Source organism: Larus michahellis, chromosome 2, assembly GCF_964199755.1.
Source record: "Larus michahellis chromosome 2, bLarMic1.1, whole genome shotgun sequence".
Classification (NCBI taxonomy): domain Eukaryota; kingdom Metazoa; phylum Chordata; class Aves; order Charadriiformes; family Laridae; genus Larus; species Larus michahellis.
The window spans coordinates 46,388,519-46,410,268 of record NC_133897.1 but is presented as its reverse complement, the minus strand read 5'-3'; the positions used below and the strand labels follow the sequence as shown (position 1 = coordinate 46,410,268).

At 39.4% G+C, this 21,750-nt stretch overlaps 1 protein-coding gene across 1 annotated transcript in view; it reads left to right on the top strand.

Moving 5' to 3' along the window:
• Positions 1-7,826: 7,826 nt before the first annotated feature.
• TOPAZ1 (testis and ovary specific TOPAZ 1) overlaps positions 7,827-21,750 on the top strand; it is a 39,005-nt gene continuing 25,081 nt past the window's right edge. The window contains exons 1-5 of the mRNA XM_074575123.1: positions 7,827-7,907; positions 8,544-9,717; positions 11,198-13,670; positions 18,210-18,277; positions 20,592-20,722. Of these exons, the coding sequence (XP_074431224.1) occupies positions 7,827-7,907; positions 8,544-9,717; positions 11,198-13,670; positions 18,210-18,277; positions 20,592-20,722 (3,927 nt within the window). The remainder of the gene's footprint in view (positions 7,908-8,543; positions 9,718-11,197; positions 13,671-18,209; positions 18,278-20,591; positions 20,723-21,750) is intronic.

Here is a 21,750-nt window from a genome sequence, read left to right as displayed (position 1 = left end):
AGAAAGATTTATTTAGGCAAAGAGAAGAGGAGGATGAGGGTGTCTGAAAACAGGTCCCTGAAAAAGCAGCATCAAAAATAAATGCTGTACATAGTGCCCAACTTTTTTTAATGAGGCAGTGATTTTTTAATTTGTCTTTCTGTTTTAATAAATACAGCCCATAAAGTAAGGGAATATACTGTATTCACAGAAGTCTGTAACTACACCAAAGGAAAGATGTTAGTTAAAAATATCCAAACATGTATAACTTTGGTTACATCTTTTAATTTCCTCAATGGCCAGGAACAAGAAGATAACACCCTCCAGGAAGACCACAATATAGATTTATGTGACAAACCACCACCTGAAGATGAAATGTAAATGGTATGGAATGGTGGGGAGAAGACAAGGTACCAAGTGTACCTTGTGCCATGGGCAGAGGTTTCAGTTCAGCATTTGCCTAGCCCTGATCACCTGAATCCCTGAAGGCGTCACTCCTAGCTCACGTAAGGCAACTGACTGATTTCACTTGTCTCTTTTCAGACTGCCAAACGTGCAAAATGAATACAAATTATTACCTGGCTCTTTTCAAGGTTCCAAACAGAACAGGAAACTCAAACATAGGCTGCAAAGATAAATAACTATTTGCATATTTACAAGAGCAACCAATATACTTTTAATATAAATAAAGATATCATTTATTTACATTTCTTTATAGTTCTATTACACAACATAAACTATATATAAAAATGATTTTGCTGTAAAGGAAGAGAGTCATTTATTGGTACAGTCCTGAAAAGTCATTTGGTTGCGTCAGGTATGGAAACATATCAATCCACACATGGATTAATACCACTTTGCAGCCACTAGCCCATGTGCCCCAACTTTAGGGAAACCCTCAGGAACAACATTATTCCCATGGAAACTCTCTCTCCTCCAGCAGGTCTTCTCATAAGCAAGATGTTCCCTGGCAGCAAGTCCTGCCTGAAACCCCGTTCAAGAGATCTGTGAGCAGTAGGACAACAAGACCTCGTATCTGAAATTTCTCTTTTCTGTGGATTCTCCGATGCTTAACAAAGGGTGAGCCTTTTTTTCCATGGATGATTTCTCACCTACTTTGACGTCTATCTTCATGAAATATGTTGGAACTTAATAAGTCTGTGGTCTCTGTCCTACAACAGTCAAATTCAGACAAAATTCCCCTTATTCAGAGGCCAGGAAGGAATGACTGACATAAGCAGGCACACATACAGTGAGTGCAACAACATCATTGCAGCCAAGAAGGAAACAGACTGCCTTGCTCTTCTGACTCTGTTGAACAGTAACAACAACATTGCTATTAATTGAGAATTATCACTTATTGCCAGCCTTATTACAGGTGAGTTAGCTTTTGAAAGAGAGGCTCCTGAGGTGCAAGAAATGTACTTCTGTATAGATACAGTAACAGCGGAGAAGACCTACTCTTCTTGACTTCTGCACCCTACGCTGTGGGAATGTGTAACCTCACTTCTCACCTGATCATCACAACATGATTAATGCAAAGCACTCCGATTCTCATGTTGAGCAACAGGCCAAATAAGCAGTGAAACTACAGTTTTAATTATCAATAGTAAAAGCCTTTAAAACATCCATGTACAGTCTCTGCTCAGAAAGTACTCATGAAACCAGCACTTGAGATGGCTCATTCAGCCATCCTCAGCTGACTGGCCTGGGTACCAGGAATGTAATTATGCACTTCAGGATTCTACCAATGTAATAGTAATAGTAATGTTATTCAGAAAGCCTACAGTGGAGTCATGACTCATAACAGGGTTTCAGAGTTGTTGTGAGTATTCCATCATTAAAGGAGGTTTTCTTTATTTAGTGTCAAAGGAATTGCTCTAGAAAGTGGCAAGGCTGAAGGACAGCAAATAATTCCTCTTTTAACAGTGAATAGTCTAATTTCTTCAGTAATTACATATTTCTCTACACCTGACAGGTATAGGGACATTCTGATCATCTCTCTGCAGTCACAGAGTTGCTGTCTGGGGAACACCGATTCCAGAAATAACACTTTCCATAATTACTTACATGGTCAGTCTGACCCACCTGATTACAGCCAAGCAGAATAGTGGACACTCTTGCATTTAACACAGTATGGAACCTGGGCAATCACAAACTCATTAACAACCCTCTTGCTGATTAGAAAAATATTTATCTAGTGAAGAGATGTAAAAGAAATTATCTGCCCCCAAAATGCTGGTTAAGCAGCAGAGCATACAGGCAAGGATTATTTAGATTTTAAACTAACCTATCTTCTCATACGCAGAATACAAATAGCTGAGATACCACTTAGAGGTTATGACCCAGCCACTCAGCTCATCAAGGTCTGAAGACATGCAAGTGATGTCATCATTAACTGAAGAATTTATGCTGGATACAACTCCCTGCTGAATGGGTGCCTTGCTTTGACTTAGCATCAGTGAATTTTATCTCAAACCCTCACAACAGAACTTAGTATGCCCTTGTTTTATCTGAAGATAATATTTGTTGTTTTCAAATAGCATAATTAATTTCATACAAGGAAGTAAGTAGAAGTATGAAAGCAAAACTAGGTAAATCTCTGGTCTCCTCTCCCTTACCCTATGCAGCACTTGGTTGCATACATGAACCAATAATGTCAACTTTCATGCAACTTTTGGAGTATTGCATCCAGCTTTGGAGTCCTCAGCCCAAGAAGGACATGGACCTGTTGGAGTGAGTCCAGCGGAGGGCCACAAAGATGATCAGAGGGCTGGAGCACCTCTCCTATGAGGACAGGCTGAGAGAGTTGGGGCTGTTCAGCCTGGAGAAGAGAAGGCTGTGGGGAGACCTTACAGCGGCCTTCCAACATCTGAAGGGGGCCTACAAGAAAGCTGAAGAGGGACTTTTTACAAGTCTATTATGTTTCATCAACTGTAAAAGGTACTTTTCATTGCTAGAGAGTAATATTGTCTCAAAGAAAAACAAGAGGTAAGCAGCAGCCATTTCCTAGATCTGCAGCTCTAAAAATCTCACATTCAAGTTCTGAAAACACAGGAACTGCAAATACTTATTGGGGGATGTGGAGTCATCTGATCCTTATGGATGAATTACTCAAGGAAAAAAAGATATAGCAAGTTATTCCGAGGCTCCACACTTCGTGTGTCAGCCACCTTGACGCTATTAAGCAGAGATGTAAGCTTTAATGGATCATCGTAGTACAAGAAATTGAACCTAGGAGCCAGTCACTGTTCAATATCCAACAGCAAGATTAATTAGGATTCAGATTTGGATTCCAGTTTGCGATTGATCACTGTCACCATTCAAAGTTCAAGGCTCTCTTTACTTTTCCTAGGAGCACTGCTGAAGATGATCGTCCAGGTTTCTTCAGTCAGTCTGAACCACAGAGAAATTTCCCATTACTGTGTTTTGTCTTCACCTCTTCTTTCTTTTTTTAAGAGCAATTTTCTGAAGCCATTTGATATTTTTTTGGTCTGATTTCTGTCTAGCACTCGTTTTCCCCGTTTATCCATTTTATTACATTCTGTCTTGCCTTACCCCACCCTACTGTTTCTAATCCTATGCCTTTTCTAGCTCTGATTTACTCATCTTTTATTTCCTCTTTTTCTTTCTTTTTTAATTTTCTCATTTAGAAATCACATTTCATAATCCTTTTTGGCACTGGGATAGAGGTGTCATATACTTGCTAGTGTGCAGATGCTTTCCTCAAAAGTCCAACATCTTTTTTATCCAACCACTAAAAGAAGCTGGTTCTAAAGGCAGATTTAGATGGTTACGCACTATCTAGTTAAAGCAAAGATATGCTTTATTTAGAGAATTTTAAAATAAATGAAGACTGAATGTGTAGCCTCCTGTTTGACTAGTTAATTCCTCTACTGCATCTGTATTTTTTGAATTTCAAATTTCAGGTTTTTTAAATTCATTTTATTTCTTAAACTCCTAGCAGTGGAAGTTTTAAAAAGAGCCATAAATGAAAGGGAGTAAAACGAAACAGGAGTTCCCTCGTGGAAGCTTAAAACCAATTAGTGCCACTTTTTGTAAGGTTCAGATCAGATGTGATCATCTGGAAAGCTGGTCTTCCAGAATAAATGTCAAACAACGTGATTACCAAAAAAAAGGCAAATGGTATAGATGACTTTCAAGCTTTGCAAAGCTCAGTGTGAGAGGTCCTTATCCCTCCTATGACTACCCTTTGACAGAAACTGAAGGAGCACAAAATGTGCCAGAGGGAAACACTGATTCCACACAATCAATAATTTTGATTTTCATGCTGTCACAATTCAGTAATAAATTAGGAATCAGAGGATCTACCAAAAAATGCCAGATGGTTCATTATGAAATAGACCAGCTGTCCTTTTTCCTCCAGTGTCTCATTTTAAACTGACAGAAAACAAAGTTACTTTAATCTACGCTGTAGAGCTCTATAATAAAAACAGCCACCAAAATAAAGGCTGAAATATCCAGCTACTCACTGGGTTCACCTCGTCTACCATCACGATGTCATGGAGCATAATCACCCAGCTTCTTCACAAAACAGATGACCGAGGTACCTCTGCTCTCAACACCATACTGGCTGTGCATCAATTAACAGTTGTTGTATTGTTCCTATATTTATTTCTAATAATGTCAGCAGCACGCTCTTTGGTTTCCAAGCATGTCCAGTGGTTTCTAAGCATGTCCCCTGCCTAACAGAGTTCATAGTGTCAGGGTAGACAAGTAGCCAAAGAGCTGTTTGTATAAACTGGATCAACACCTACACAGTTGAGCTACCAAGGATATGAGTCGAATGTGTACGTTGTACCTCACACCTAACAAGGGCAGAAGCATGATTCTCATTAGGTGTCATGTCAAAGGTGGGTCCTGTGTTAATGGGCTGGGAACGGAAAGCAAAAGCAGTTTTAGAGGGATACACGTGAACAACTTGAGACAAAACTCCTCAGTTCAACAGCTTAGCAATACACCTGTTTCTAAAACACCCATGTGTTTGAACAGGGGTTAAAGAAGTGATTTTAAAATCATATCTATGTTTACTGTCTTTGGATGCTACCTTTGCAAAACCAATAGCTCAGAACTGTTAATAAATAAATCCTTGGGGTTATAAAAGGATACTTTCTTAGACATACTGGACTAAAACTCTTCCTTGTTTCATTTTAGTTGTATTACTTAAGGGATTAATTTGGTTGGTGCATTTTAAGAATGTAACCGACTACAGATATTCTTCAGAGCTCAGTCTCAGTTATTACAGCACAGTCAAGCTCTTTCCACTAAGGTTTGCTAGAGATAACAGATCTATCCCTCAGCTGAGAATAAAGATGTAAGCAGTGCAAAAATAAGTGGTCGAGGGGGACATTTTTCCCATTGCCTCGCAAAAAACCCAATTCATTTTCAAGTTAATTCTTTTCAGTTCCCTAGCTAAAAAAGAAGACTTAATTCCTGTTGCTAGGTGAGTGTATTAGCAAAGTCTAAAATACAGACCGGTAAAAAGCTTATAGGATTTGCTCACCTATGTTGCTGGTTTATGTGTTTAAAAATTTCAATCCTGCAAAAACTTTTGGAAGGTTACTCAAATGTATCGTTGTTAGATCTGCAGACACAATTTCTCCACACTAGTAATGTAAATTACATTAGTCGGAGGGCTAAGTGTGCACACTTACTCCTCCAAGAGAAGAAAGAAATCATAATTCAATGGACTTTACAGAAAAGTAGTCACGCAAGTTCCTTTTTTCCTCTTGGAAATTGTCAGGCAATTAGACAGGCAAGATACAATTTTAAAATAAAGTTTAAGTATTTTCTAGTAGTATTACTAATTCATATGCTTTTAGAATGTGAAAATAACTCCTTTTTCCCCCTTAAGCTGTTTATATGACTTTTTGAAGTTATTTCCACTTTAATAACCTACAGTTTTAATAAACAATTGACATAGAATTTCTTTAAATAATGTCTGTGTATTAAAATTCTCTCTTCTTTCAAGCATTTGAAAAATATGGTCAAACTGATCCACTTTGCAAGACAATGTTTATACTACCTCTTTTTAGCAGTATTGTAAACTGAATGCAATCTGTTTTTTAACATAATCCACAGCTGCTTCAAATGTCCTTTCTGAGGCTCTAGCCCTTTTTTCAAAGGACTTTCATGAAGAATGTCTTTAATTAATATTCAAGTACATTTTTTATTCATTTCATAAAGATCTGGTCTGACTAGAGTTCTTATCATTGTAAATAACTGACTAAATACCCAAATCTTAAAAAATGATACTGGAGAGCAGCAAGATAATTCATACACCGTTCTTCCAGATTTCCTTTACTACTGCTTCTTGGCGTATCTTTTTCTTTCTGGTCTTGCTATCACACTTAAAAGACTATGTTACACACTGGAGAAGGTTACATTTGAACTAGAGAAGGTTAAATTTTGCCAGAGCTGAACGTTTTATGTAATACTAGCCTTGCAGAACACTGATGATGATAAATGCTGTGTAGTTAACTTCCTTCTATTGGGTCCTTTCTGTCCCAAGGACCTGAAGCACAATACCGAGCGGGAGGAGAAATTGCCTAACAAATCCGTATTTTCTGCTTTGATTAGCTTTAGTTAGCCACTCGCTGACTTTTTTATTGTACTTAAGCACATACGTGCAGCCTAAGATGATAAGCAAAAGAATGTTAACTGTTTCCCAGCCTGCCTGTTCTTTCCTCATCTATGAAGAGCTTTTGCCAAAAATCCAGTGTTCTCTGTCTTTATTTGGACAGCAATGTATTATCTCTACCTATAGATGGAGAAACAGAGATAAAGTGAGTAACATGAGCTGAAGTCACATAGTGAGCGAATGCCAGTTGGTAAAGTATGCCTTTACTCTTCAATTACTCTTTTACATCCACAGTACTGCACTTCTAGAAAGTAGTGACACAAAAAGCTTTACTTCTGTGCACGGGTCTCAAGCTAGGGTGCCTGAAATGTGAACAAGGCCAAGCACTAAGTCAGGGTGACATGAATTTGAATAAGGCACTTCATCCCTCAGAGACCACCCGTGAACAGAAAAGGACCATCTGTGGGACACAGTCATTTATCAGCCACGTGCTATTTTGTTGATTGTGTTGTTGGCATTGAAGTATCACCTTATGAAGCGTAATCACTTATGATTTTCATAGAAATTAAAGCTTTGTACAACATTGTTTTTGTAAGCTAACTTCTACGCGTCCGTGTTATCACGCAGTGAATGGTGCTGAAGCTTTTTGGTGTCCTCCATCCATGTTGAAACTATCACCGCACTTGAAGCCCAAACACCAACTCTGGCTGTTTTCTGAGTAGGTAGCCAAACTATTTGAGCTTTTTTTTTCCCCTAATTCCAGTCTTGAGACTGGAATTTGAAACACAAAGTTTATGTAAGCTACGTAAAGCTAAAGGTTATGAAAACAAGCCTATCACCCCTCAGTTTTGGAGGGCCTATGAAGCACTGTGGACAAAGGAGGTAATGCTGCTTCACTGAGGTGGACGAAACACCTGAAGAAACTGGCAAGCTGGGCAGTCTGGGCTTTTTCCTACCTGACTCTCGGCTCTGGGAGAGCTGAATTTTTGCCGCAATTTGGCACTTGGGCAGGTTTGGTGGTTCCACACAGGATCTGGGGATGCCTGGGGATGCCTCTCACCCTGCGGCTGCAGCCAGGTCTAGCGGCCTCTCACCCTGCAGCCACTGCGGCTCAGGGCTTTGGGCAACAAGGGAGCTGCACGAAGGATCCTCAGCCGAAATTTGAGAAACCACGGCCTGGACCGAGCTCTGACAGACAAGAGGCCCAGCATTTGCCACCCCTGTGCTCAAGAGAGCAGTGTCCGCAATGAAGGCAGCACCATTGACCCGGCAAGAGGACGAGCACAGGCGGATGGCTGCTCTGGCGACGTCTCCTCTCCCCCTGCCCGTGAGTGTCGGCCCGCCCGGCCGCGCAAAGTCCCCGGCTTCGTCCGGCCGCGGAGACTCCCTCATGCCACTGCCCTCCGCCGCCTCCCGCCCTGCGCCTGCGCCGCCCGCGCCGCCATTACCCTTCCACCCCCCTGCGGCGGGTGCCTGCCTCTGTCTTTGACAGCGGCGCGTTGCGGGCAGGCGGCGCTGACGGGGCTTAGACGAAGCGTCGAGGGACGGACGGACGGACGGCTCGGTGGACGACGGACGGGGAGAGGGAGCGGGGCGCGGGGGTGGCTTGAGCGGCTGCTGTAGCGGCGCGGGAGGCAGCGGGCTGCCTGGCAGGGGCGGCCGCGGCCCCGTCCCCGTCCCGGAGGCGGGGGAGGCGCGGGGCTGCTTCCTCCTTCCCCCTCCGCCGTGAGGGGCTGCTCCGGGCTCGGGGCGGGGAGGGCGGTGTTGGGGCTGGCTGGTGGCCGTGGGCTTGCCCCAGGCGGCCTGGGCTTTCTGTCAGGCTGGACTCCCTGAGGCAACAGCCTGAGGGGGGTTGTGCTCCCCTCCTGGTCGGGCCTGTGCCCGCCTTGGGTGCTGTGCTAGCTGGAGTGCTGTTACCAGTGCACTGGTGAGTGGGGTTTGTGAATTTTGTTGCTGTCTCCAGGCTCCTGTGATGCCACATTTAAGGTCAGGCAAAGTGGTGACTGCCAGCGAGGTGGAGTCGGCTGACTGGATGGTCACCAGCCCAGGCTCTCTGGGTGCGGGGGTAGGACGTGAGCCAGAGGAGAAGCTGGTAGTCGAGCAGAGTTCTCACCTGTCAGCAGAGAGAAAACCCGAGCAGCCCGTATCTTCCTGTTTGCAACCTGCTGTGCTCTCCAGCGTTTCCTGTGAGCAGTCTGCTCCTCATGTGCCCATGCAGGAGGAGCACGGCGAGAGTTGCCAGAAACTCCCAGGTAAAAAAAACAAGGGGATACAGCGCAGAAGGGCTGCCAGAAGCAAGAAGGGTGTAGCTCTGCCCATTTCAGACATTGCTGTATGTGAAGATTGGCAACCAGGGACCATGGCTCCAGCAATGTGGTGGGAAGACACTGGAAGGAGAGGGACAGGGCAAGGTCAACAGCTATTTTGCTCAGGAACTGCTTTGCAAAATAAATTCTTAGCAGGCCTTGAAAGGAGAGAACATAGCTCAGAAGGACCAAATGTCTCAGGTTTCCAGGAGAGTTCAGGTGGCTCAGGAAAAAAAGGTAAATATTCTTTTATGGAAATAAAATTGCAAATCTCATCCTCAGATGAGGAAATGGAGAGCACAGAGAGACATGGTATTTCCTGTTTGCCAGAACCAGAGGTGCAGCAGCCCAGAAAGGGCATGTGTAGTACTGAAATGAAAAGCACTGACTCCATGATGATACTGAAGATGCAGATCCCAGATCTTAAGATGAATCCGGGGACTCGGGAATCCTTGTCTGAACCAAAGCCTCAGGAGGAGGTAGATATGCCAGGGAAGTTGAATCGGTGTTCTTTAATTGGATCAAGAAAGCCAGGGACACGGGAGAACTTGAGCGAGAAAGGTGGGACATCTTTGATGAAACCAAAACTACAAGGTCCCAGAGAGAGGGGTAGATCCGCCTTGCTAGAACTGCATACGCAGTGTCCACTGTCCAAGGAAGGAGCCGTGCGTCTGAGGAAGAGGGGCAGAAATGCACTGGTGTCACAGCGGCAGCAGGGTCTAAGTAGCCAAGAACAGCCAACAGCAAGAGGAAAGGTGTGCAATTGTTGCATGAAAGAAGAGCAGCAGAGCTCAAACCTTCAGAAAGGAGCACACAGCCTGGAGGAAAGTGGTAAGCACTTGTGCCCTGTTGTAGGGTGTAGCATGATAAGGGACTGGAGCTGTAGTAAGACCCCATTAGAAAGTGGAAAAAACAGGAGATCATTTTTCTTTTGCAGATGTGTCTGTGTGGGACAAAGTCATGGGGGCAGGAGGAGGCGGCCTGTCCTCTATCTCAAAGTGGGTGGCTACTAACTTATCTCAAAAAGCGTAGAGATAAAGAATTAGGGTCTGCTTTACAATGCTGTGAAACCAGTCTTAGAAGATTTTTAGAAAGAGGAAAAGCTTTTCTTGAAGGAGAAAAGCAGCTCTTTCGCACAAAGGAGAGGAGACCAGATAACCTTCTGGGCGGTGGAGGGAGGAAGGGGTATCAGCAGCAACAGGCCCCAAGTAAAATGATACTATTTTTTTCAGCCTAAAATACTGTCTGTTCATTTATGTGTAGGAGGTCACACACAAGCAGGAAAGGAGGCAGTAGTTTCAGCAAAGCCAAAATTAGTCAATTCTTCATTCATCCATATATTATCTGATTATTTTTGAATATGTATCATGCTGTCTTGTTTTAGTGCTTGCCTTTATAAGATGCTGGCGTTTTGTTTTCAGAACTTTTTGCTTTTTAGTTGTTATTCTCTGCAAAATCCTAAAAGGTGTGGAAACAAAAATTGTATTATGGTGTTTTATGATTGTATTAAACTGGAACAATTTTGAAAAGGGATTTTTAAAAGTCTGATTTTTTTTCAGGACTATTGCCTAAAAGACATTCTTTTGACTTTGAAAGTGGGCACGTTCAAATGACAAATATTTGCTACAGGTTATTAGTAATAAATATTTTATCTAGAAACCATATTCTGAAAAACTGAGGTATTCAAATTGCATCTTACTTACTTTGAAAACTAAGATCTAAAAAACCCAACACTCTACTAGTACCTTCTTGAGTCCATTATCCAGATGTAATTTTCAGATGTACAGTTTTTTACGTAATCTGTATTTGCTCTTAAATAAAAAAATAGCACTTTATAAAAATGTAAGTCCTGTAGTTTTCCTAGATCATTTTGAACAGTCTTATGTATTTGGTTGGACTACATAAATCACTATATGCTTATAAACAAGCTTTCCTATTGCAGAGAATCTGCTGTGTAAACAAAAGATTTTAAGGCTGAATGTCCAAACAGCACCTGCATTTTCTTGCTAGACTTGCTCCAATTTGGTTTCCGCCGATGTTTTAAATAGACAACTTCCAATGTCTCTTTGACACCTTAAGGTCTGTTCATCTTTGCATTTTCTGAAAACAAAACATCATTTGTTACTGTAAGTCTGATTATACTGCTCAATTATAAAAAAAAAAACAACTTTACAGAAATGTTTTAGTCTTCCACAGTGTCATGTTCTTTAGTAGCCTTGAATGTTTTTTGTTCTCTTTATAAAATACTGCAATATGGTAGTGTTTTTCCCCTTAACATATTCTTTAATGACAGTTCTTTGTTTTTAACCAGCAAAGGAAAAATGGAAAGCAGTTGAGCAAAACTCCAGTACACAGGCTGTGAAGAAGTGTAAGAAAATTGGAAACATATCAGAAGATTCTAAGGAAAAGGAACTTCACCACTCTGAATCTGCTACGGTTGCTACATTAGCTGGGACTCAAAGCAAGAGCTTTCTGTGCCATCCGGTAACAAAAAAGTCTGGTGTGCGGTATAAAAAAAGGAAACGTAGAATTGATCGGATCAAGTGCTTGCAAAGTTCTAGTGTGACTACAGCTGAAAAAATGAGAAATGTATCTGCAAAATGGGATGCTGAACATCACAGAAACGCCCTAAACCATTGTAATGGCTTGGTCTGTGAAACAGAAAAGAACCCATTTGTGAGATTAGAGGCCTGTAGTTACATCAATACATTTGTGAAGTCTTCAGCTAGTGGAACTACCAGCAGTTACAAATTAAGTGGATTCTTCCATGTAGCTCAGAATAAAAGAAAGTATGTTTTTCCTGATGGTACTGTAGAACAGTGTGATATGAATTGCAGCACTGGTAGAATGCAAAATGAGAAATCACCCATAAAAGGTGGTTTCTTGTTCAATAAAGAACAAAAAAATCAAAATGGAGAAGGGCGTTTTTCATGCTGTCAGAGTGAAAACAATATGTGTTTAAAGGGAAAAAAGTGGAATATTGGTAGAAAGCCTAGAAAAAAGATGAAAATCACTGAGAAATCAGCAGGTCAGAAAATTTTCACAGACATGGCTAATGAACGCAGTGAGTGTGAGTTACAAACAGAAGCGGCAGTTGCCATCTCAAGCTCCTTTGCAGTCTTGGGACTAAACCATAGAGAAGTTACTCTGTCAGCTTCATGTGATCATACATCAAATCTTCATATAGGAAAAAATACTCATGAAGGACAAAATATATCACTCTGGAGAAAGAGTAGTGCCAAATTACTTGCATTTGAAGATGGCCTTAAGAAGACATCTGAGCTCTCTGTAATAGCAAAAGGAGAAAATTCAAACAGTGTGGCACATCATTCTGCTGCCTCAGGTAGCCCGAGAGTGCTAGCTCAAGTCCATGATGTTTCTAATTTTCACAAAAGCAAGAGAGATGAAAAATTGAAGAAAGTTAATATGAAAATGCAGCAGTTTACCTGTCAGAGAACAGTACCTATGACTGGTAAAAATGCTTGGCCTTTTGAATCTTGTGCCAGGACTTCTGAATGGTTTCATAAAAATCATGGGTCCATCACAGAAGGAAAAAGACTTTCGAGGGCTGCCTTTGAGGAATCCTCTGATAAAAGCAGCGTTGAAGCTGTAGGAAACAGTGCTGTGACTGGGAATTTGAGACAGTTGGATTTGTGTATGTCATCAGCAGAAATTAACAAAGAATCTACATGTAAAATAATGGATCCAAATACTGAAAGTCTGGCTTCACCTGAAACACCAGAATCCTGTTCTGTAGATATTTATGAGACTTTGAGAATGAGCAATGAAAATGTGGAATCACCGGTTAATACGGATAGAAGTGCCGTGGCTTTTAGCCGTGATGATACGCAAGAAGTTAAAGCAACCTTGAATTTTACAACAAAAAAAAAAGGTAAAAATGAAGGAGCTGTAACAAAAAGAAAACTGTCTGTGACAGTCCAGAATGGTACCTCTACAGGTAAAAAAAACAGAATAAACTTCAGCCGTAAAGTATTGGTAACAAAGCAGACATTTTCTGATTTAAAGCTGATGAAAGTATTAAACACTGGAAACGTGACAAAATTCAAAATTCCTTTATGCAGAAACAAACCTGAATCCAGGAAATTGGAATCTGTCCATTCATTTGAAAGAAAAACCTGTAGTCCGCTAGAGCGTCTTGACAGCACTAGGGTTTCAAAAAGGCAGAAAACAAGTGAAGAGACATCTTTGGTAAATTCTGAGCAGCAGCCTCTTTCTGTCATGAGTGAGGCTACGTCTACAGCTTCCGTGAAGAAAAGAGTGGTTGAGATCAACAGTAAGGACCTTAAGCATGATATCCCTGAAAACCTTTCAAATGAAATACCTGCGCTCCCTGAACATTTTCCATTATATCCACATCTTTTCCTTGATGGACAGCTAGAGTCATCTGTACCTGATACCCATGGTACTGAATGCGTACTAAAATCTAATTTTCCTCATCAGTTTTGTAATGCAGTTGACCACCCTGTTGCACTAGAAATAGATGATGATAGCAAATCAAGAGGGAATCTTTCACAACACAAAAGTCGAAATTTTCCAGATATTCTTGAAGCTTACAAAGAAGATGTTCTTGTAATTGATGTGATTCAGGATGATCCTGACCTTTTTGGAACTAGTAATGAAGAGGAGCTTGCACTCACAGACCCTGAAAATTGTCCTGTGAAGTCATCCTGTAATAGCATCTGCATTAAAGATGAAAATCAGGATATTAAGCCCGAGTATCCTGTTATCTCAGTAAATAGAGATTCAGTAGATGATAACTTTAGGTATGCATATCATTCATTTTATTACATTAATCCTAAATACTTTGTTCTCATATCAGTATACTTTGGTTGTAGTGGTCAGGCTTCCTTACAGAATTTCAGTAATTTGTCTAAATTTGATTGAGGTATGACAGTATTCTGAATGCAAATAAATTTGTTCTTCGTAAGGACTAGGATAAACTCGAAGGAAAATACCATCCTAAAAAATCAGTTTAGCCCAAGTAGACTAAAATATGAAAGTATAAACAAAGCTAATTAAGAATAATATTCTTAATAAATAATAATATTTTTTAATATCTGACGGTTTGAGATAGCAGATATCCCTTTGCAGGTAGTTTTTTAGTTGTAAAGTGGTATAATAGAAGTATTTTTAACTTTCTAGGGGTAGCTTATTCTTTTGCTGTATCTATTTGAGTAGATGGTTGTCTCTACAGTAGTATTCCATTCTGCCATTCTCCTTCCCTGCTTTTCTTTTATCCCTAGACATGAATAGTTTTCAATCTGTAATTTGACTAAGACATTATAGATGTTTATGATCCTGCATCTTCATTCAGCAAGTTCCTCATGTAAATTGTTAGGCATTAATGTTTCTCTGGGTTTTGAGATGATAATAAAAGTCACTGAAGGGGGAAGGGAAGTTTAAAGTAGAAACAAACTTTTGTAAAAAGAGGTGGTAGACCTTCGTAGGATAGATTAACTTGTCAACTGTCTACTCTGTTTTTCCCCTGAGCTTTGATACTTGTATTTAATAAATGAGGCTTAAGATTAAATTTTTCATCTTACGAGGAAAAACATAAAGCTTGCATAGAAACAGTACAAGATTTTCCTGTGAAGATAAGGGTTTTTTATTGGGAGAGGTGTTCTAATTTTCTTCCTCTGCTTTTTCTGGGTGGCTTTATGTTATCCTTATTTTAAGTAATTGTACCATCTTATAACTGCATTCATTTTTTTTTTTTAATCTTTGCTCTCCTTATCCTTTCCCCTCCATTAAATCCGTGTTCCAAAGAGGGAGGGAACCTTTTCTGAGGTGCTGGACAGTTTTTTCAGACATGAGAATATAAAACTTTCAGATGTTAATAGAACAAAACCTCTGCAAAAACAAGCCTCTGAAGAACGGGACAAGTCTTTAGTAGGAGCATCCAACTTCTTAAGAAGCAGCTAGGCTGTATATGAGAATATTAAAGTAAGGCAAGAGACCTTACCACAGTTTTATCAGGTAGCTTATGATATCACCAGATAATACTAAGAATGGCCAGTTTATACTGTTGTTTTTTATTTTGTTAGTATTTACCAGCTACAACTGGGACTTCAACTTTGTTTGGCCAACCAAAAGAAGTGATTATGCTGGCAGAGTTGCACTCACATCACTACATATTTTTAAATAAAATGTTGTTTCTGTTAATGTCCTTTTTTTTTTTCTCTTTAGAGATACTCTAGAGTATTGTGTATGTTTTCTTGTTTGGCTTCTTATTTTATCCATACTCAAGTTTTGCTTGGTTGGACTGTTAGTTTGTAATGCCACTTCAATCTGTCCACACAGAACAGCGAGTCAGAACTGCACTATTGTAAACAATCTCTTACTTGTATAAATATTAGTTTATATGTATGTTTTGTTTAATGTTTGGTTAATGTTCGCCATTACGCTCTAGATGAATGTAATCTAGGTGATTTTAGGTAGAAGAGCAATGCAAGCACTTAATGGCTGCACCTGGTAGTTGTTGCGGTATGTTTTGTTTAACTGTATCAATGCATAGCTTTTGTTATTATTTTCCTTCAGATTAATAAGAGCAGGCAAATGATGACGGAAAGAATCTGGATCTTTGCTAAAACTCTTTTAGTCCATGGGGATGGGCTTCAGTACATTACTTCCTGAGTACTGATCTTTTAGTCTGGCATTGTACACAGCAGTAGGAACCGTATTTCTGCTAGCAGCAAGTTATTCTGGAAGTATAGCTGGGTTGTTAAAAAGCTTTTCAAAGTTTGTTGAGTGTTACTTTTGAGTTTAATAGCATTTAAATTGTAATTGTAAAGGAAATGATTAGTGCCTTAATTTGTGGTGTTCTTCCAACCACAAAAATCTGAGATCTAGCAGCTTGTCAAAATGACAGTTGCTATAATGAAGTGATGCTTCTTATTCAACTTTTATTTTGAAACCAAAGCACTGAGACTGTGTGAAGGATGTACCAGGTTAATTCAGTAACTGACAAGTGTTCAGTGGCATCTATTTTGTTTGAGCTGTGAATTTAAACACAAAAACGTGTTTAGCCAATGCCACTTTTAATCTTTGACTGTTTGTGACCTTAAAATCTGGAGGGCTTTTCTGAGTTCTGAAAATTCAGGGATAATAATTTTTGGCTTCCAAATTTCAGATAATGAGAGCACGTCCTTCAAAAGTAGAACACACTGCAACAGTGATTGAGGTCCAAAATTCAAATAAGGCTTGTTTCTTGGGGGGTTTTTTGGTTTGTGGGTTTGGTTTGAGTTTTTTGGGTTTGGGTTTTTTTTTTTTTTAAGCAATCTTAACAAAGCACCCAACAAGCAAGGAGGCACCTAACCTTGCTATACATCTCTCTGACTTAAAGTTTCCTAACTGCTGTAATTGTGCTTGTGCCTGTGCCCAGAACCGATGTCTCTTGAGTAAGCAGGACAAGCAGGTCCTGTCTCTTAATCCAGGAAGATTCAGAAAAGGCTCTGTGTTTCCGTCTTGAATGGTTTGATTCAGATGACCACGCTCTGACCTTTAGGATTTAGGACTGGTTATTCCTCTGGTGGTTGCATTTTAAGAAGAGAAGAGTGAGTGCTGGTCACTTCCAGGCATTAGTTGCCAGTCACAATGAAAGGATTCTGGGCCTGCAGCCTGAATGTGGCAGAGAAACTTAGTTTTCACATGTGCTTCTGTTTGCCATTTTCTATTGCCTACCCTTAAAGTGACTCCAAACAGTGCAGGTTTTTGAATCAATCAGCTGAGGTATTTTTTTTTTTCTCTGATGTAGTGAATCTAGACACTCAATTCTAAGTGGCATCCAGTATGTCTTTTCATCCCAACAGAACTAGTAGGTTCAGTGGATACCTTTGAAAACACATCAGCAGCTATTCTTGCTCTTTGGAGAATTCTGCATTTTATTGTTTTCCTTTTGAATAAAAAGCCTAGACTTGAATCAATTTTTCAATGCAAAACAGCAAACTGTTCAGCGTGGTTTGTGCAACTTGTGCTATAAAGGGAGATTTGCTTAAACTGAATCAGCAGCAGCATGCAAGAGCATCCCACATTCTGACATGGTCTAGTCTGTCTCCATTTCTGGATCTCTAAGATGTGTTGATTAGTTCTGGTTCTGTCAGCGTTCCTAGACTTGTCAGACTGGTGACTAAATGCCAAGTACTGTAATAAATGTGGTTTTCTGTATATGTTTTAGGCAGCTTCTTTACAAGAAGTTACATAAAGTGCTTCTGTAACTACACAATTAGCAGAATCTGGTAAAGATCTGAAAGTAGCTTTTGACCTGAACATGAAGATTTCAGTGTCTTGATGCCATTGAGTATTTTCAGTTTTAAACAATGTTTATGAAGATGACAGCTTTCTGGAACTGTCTGCACTGCAATTTTACAAAAAAAGAAAGTAATTTGTTGTTGTAGGCAAAATCACTTAAATTTTACATTTCACGTAAAATGTGGGGGAAAGAGGAAATAAGCCTACAGAGAGCCTGCCTCTAATAAAAAAATCCCTCTTGTCTCTGCAAACTTTCTGTAACTTATTAAACTCCGCTTCTTAATGTGTCTTGTGTATATACATAGATACCTGTACCTGAATGTTTGTATAGTTCCAAGTTACACATACTTGGGGGACTTTTCATTTCCACTAGGTTGTTGCAAATTCTCATTTTTCCACTTTACTAGACAGCTTGCTGTAATTATCCTTGGTATCATTCACCAGGTACGAGCTTCCAAGATCTGCAATAATGACGTTGTTGTTTTATATGTATTGTATATATAATATTTTAATATGTATTTTTACCTTCTGAGACTTTCTATGGAGAAATACTTGGTTTTTCCCTACTTACCTTTAAAATCGGTGAAGTAAATATCTTTCTATGAACAAACGTTTTTGTTACTCTTTGAGATTCATTGTTATACAAATTGCCTTGAATATAAAATTACTATAAATCACATTTTGTAGAAGCTGATGAATTGCCTCATTATCACAGTATTTCCATAATTTGCTAGACAGAGATTTCCTTTCTCAGTATTTTAGGCAAAGGTGAAAAGGGAAAATCAGCTTTTACTGACAAATTTTGAATCCCAAAATTTGAAATGACGTTTGAAATGTCTTGGTTTTACTTAACATATTTAGGTGTATATCTACAGGGATGAACGTAAGAAAGCCAAAAGAGAGAATTAAGAACAGTCTTAAAACAGCGAGCTGTATGTAAGGCTTCTGTCCATAGCTAAAAGCATTACTGAGAACTTTAATTTTATGTAACTGGTTAGATTAATTCTGCTTTTGTGCAAAATGGAAGTCTTAAATACAATTTCTGTTCAAAACAGACATGTTACCATGCAAGAATCTGCAGTGTCAAATGATATTGAAAATTCCTGTGATTGGGTGCTAAAAGGTAAGAGTCTTTGGACTTCTACTTTACACATCAAATGAGAACTTGTCAGTTCAGTAGTATCTTTTTATTGTGAAAGCGATTTGTTTTCTAATGCATACGAAATGGATGTCTTTTGAAATGATACAAACCTGAGCCTTACAGAGAACACCTACTTCTCTGTGGTACTTGTCTGTTCATAGCACTGGGGGATTTGGGGGTTTTGATTGGGGTTGGTTTTTTTTTTTGACATCTCTCTGATACTTCAGGCAAGGAATTCTGTTAGTTGATGAGATGATAGTGAGACAGTACTGCGATACTGCTTTGGAGTCTGACTCGTAATCTCGCTTGGTTGTTCTCTTGTGTTCATCAGCAGACAGAATTTTATAATAGGTTTTTTTTCCAGGTTGTACTTTTGGGTTTTGTGTATGCTATGCCCATTCCTCTGACAAATGGTTTTGCTTTTTAAGGATGCTTCTGTTTTTTTAGAGAAGGATACTTCTGACTTAGTGGTTTTTTCTTCCTGTTTTAAGCAGAACAGTCCAAATTGGCAGCATCTGAATGTGATTTGTTTTGTTTTCTACAGCTTGCATACAGACCTACTATGCGAAGTATGTCTGATGTGGAAGTTTCTCTTAGATAGGTTGGAGGAACAGGATTTTGACTTTGAACAGAAGCCCTTTACTGACACGCTGGCGAAGGCACAGAGTGCTAAGTCTGTTTTTTGAAGGTTCTTGGTGTTTCTCTTCCTGGTGTCTGGCACTCTGCCAGTATGTATTGATTTTGCTGCAGGCTGGAAAAGTGTCTGACACTACCTCGTCTGCTGTTTTCTTGTATTAGTGTATTATGTTCATGTAGAAAGAGTGAGTGATTTGGGAAGATGTAGCCTCCTGGAGAAAAAGGATTGAATAGTGACTGTTTGGGAGAGAGAAAGTTTCAGGCTCCAGTGATTAGAGGGCAAAATAAAAGGTAATGAGGGTTTAAGAGCTCAGACACCAAGAAGTAGACACAAGTTCCCTGAGGAGGAGTAGGGAAGAAGTACACAGTTAGGCCTCTGGTGATGTAAAGAGCCGGAGGGGCTGGTGCTATGGCATCTGCAGTACTGAGATGATTGAAAACAAACCTGGGAGCAAGTGAGTCCTGTAGTATTTAGTAATGTCTGCATTTTCTTAGACTGTTTGTTGGTTTACTTCATGTTCTAACGAATTTTGAGTCTGAAAGTCTTTGGGTCTTTTTGTCATGTTTAAAATAAAGAAAAAGGTTTAAGTAGGTCCTTCTTCCCACATGTGAGAAACTTAGGATCACATCACACTCTTAAATTAATATGCGTATGGTAACTTATGTTTGATGTATGACTTTTTAAATACCCGTACAGAACAAAAGAAAGGTGCTTCGTTTTTGTGATTACTGTCAATTTATGTATTTATTTAGAAATGTGTATTACTGCTTTGGTGTCTTGTGTTCTGTAGTGAGTTCATGGCTGCTTGTCTCAGTGGTTTCACAGTCTAAGGGCAACAAACACTACAGTTAACGTGTTCTGGATGACATCAATCCTCTTCATCTTTCAGGTGGAAATCTTAATGTAGATTGTCTTCACGCAGATGTGTCTTGTACTGATGATCATACAGCAACCAGTGACTAGAAGATAAAAGATAATAATCTGATTATTTCTTCCTGTATCTGGACAATGCAGTGCAGTTGAAATTCATTCATGTGATCTAATGAAATAGTGAATTTCTTTTCTGTATAGAGCTCTTCTATTGTACATAAACAGCTGCTTCAGAAAGCTGCAGTCAGGTGTTCTGTTCATTTCCTGTGGCATCTGCAAAAGGTGCTGAAATTTCCTGACACTAGATTCTCATTGAGTTTACTGTATTACAGGAATTTGGAGTTTCTCAGAGCTGTCTATATTTAGTTCAGGGCTGCATCATGTCATTACGATTAGCATATCCCCTTCTCCAGCAAAGACTAAGTCTTTATTTGCTTAGCAAATTACCATACATAACTTTGGCTGTGTTTTAATAACAAAGATTAACTGAATTTATCTCTAAAATATTGAATTCAATATTATATAAATAAACCTGTTGTACTGTTCTACAGGGGCTATTACAGAACATGCAGCTTGGATAGAATTTTAATTGCAGATTCAGTTTAATATTTATTTGAAATGGTTCATGCTTTAAAGGTGAAGTAATTTTACATATAAATTTCACATTTAGGAACTTCTAGGAGTTCTTAAATGTCATTAGTATTAAGGCTTTGTAATATTTGGGAAATTAAAGCTTTGTTGCCTTGTAGCATGGAAAACACGTAAAGTAATGTGTTCATACGTTTTCAGCTACGGATATTAAAACTCACAACTCCTACAGAGGAAGCAGTCCTTTGGGAGGTGTTACTGAGGACTTTCTTGAAGATGAGCAACTGAGAGAACTAGATGAACTTCTAAAGAGTTATGACGTGGAAAGAAAGGTACTGAGAAGCCATGCTTTCTGTCACTAAGTAGTTTAAGAAATGATAGTCCATGCAATTGGATAATTTTAATTACTAATGCTGTTTTATCGATAAAATTTTTAATTTCCTATAATGAAAAGAATATTAGCGTTTCATAGATTACTGTGCTATTGACAATGTAAGTTTTACTTGACAGAACATATTTAACATGTCACTAATAATTCATCTGCAAATTTGAAATGAAACAAGGTATTTTATGTCAGTTGTTACAGTAATTCTGTATGAAAATTACTGTTCCAGTGAACACCTAAAATCACTACTGTGCATATGTGGCATTTTTACATAACATGCCTAGTTTTAAAAGTTGGTGTTAAATGCGTCTCACCACACAGTCTCAGAAGGATGGGGTGGTGTTGGAAAGCTGGGGAGCCGCAGAGCCATCTTACATCCAATGAGGATCATTCTGTGGCTCATTGCTTGGGCAGAAGGGCATTAACATTAACATACTGACTTCATGACAGTTCAGAGGGAACATTCAGCCATTTCCTTGCTCACTGACTTTTTCTGACCTTTCTGATCTCCCTGTCCTCCTTCCTCTAGATAATGTCTAGGTCTTTTAAGACTTGCTGAAGTTTTATACCATTTACTTCTTTGATAATGGATTAGAATTTACATCTCACCACCATTCAGACATAGCTGCTGATAGCATTTACTGTTTTTCACTACTTCAAGAGTGGATAATGGTTTTAACTGGATAAGTTAAACTAAAATTCACATGGCTAAAAACTGGTAAGTAATTGATAAGATAATCAAACAGTAGGGAATCAGTTTCCATGGCAAAATAATTATTTAAAAGCAGAATAGAAACATTCCCTTCAGCAAATGGGGTTGGGGCTGCTAACATCTGATTCACAAAGTGAACAGTGCCATTCTTGTTCCCTGACCTCTTAGAGAGGGTCTGTCAAATCGTATACGTTACTGGAGGTGTAGTACTTGTTGCGGTATTGCCAGGTCAGTCCCATTTGGGCTATTTCATAGTGTCCTAA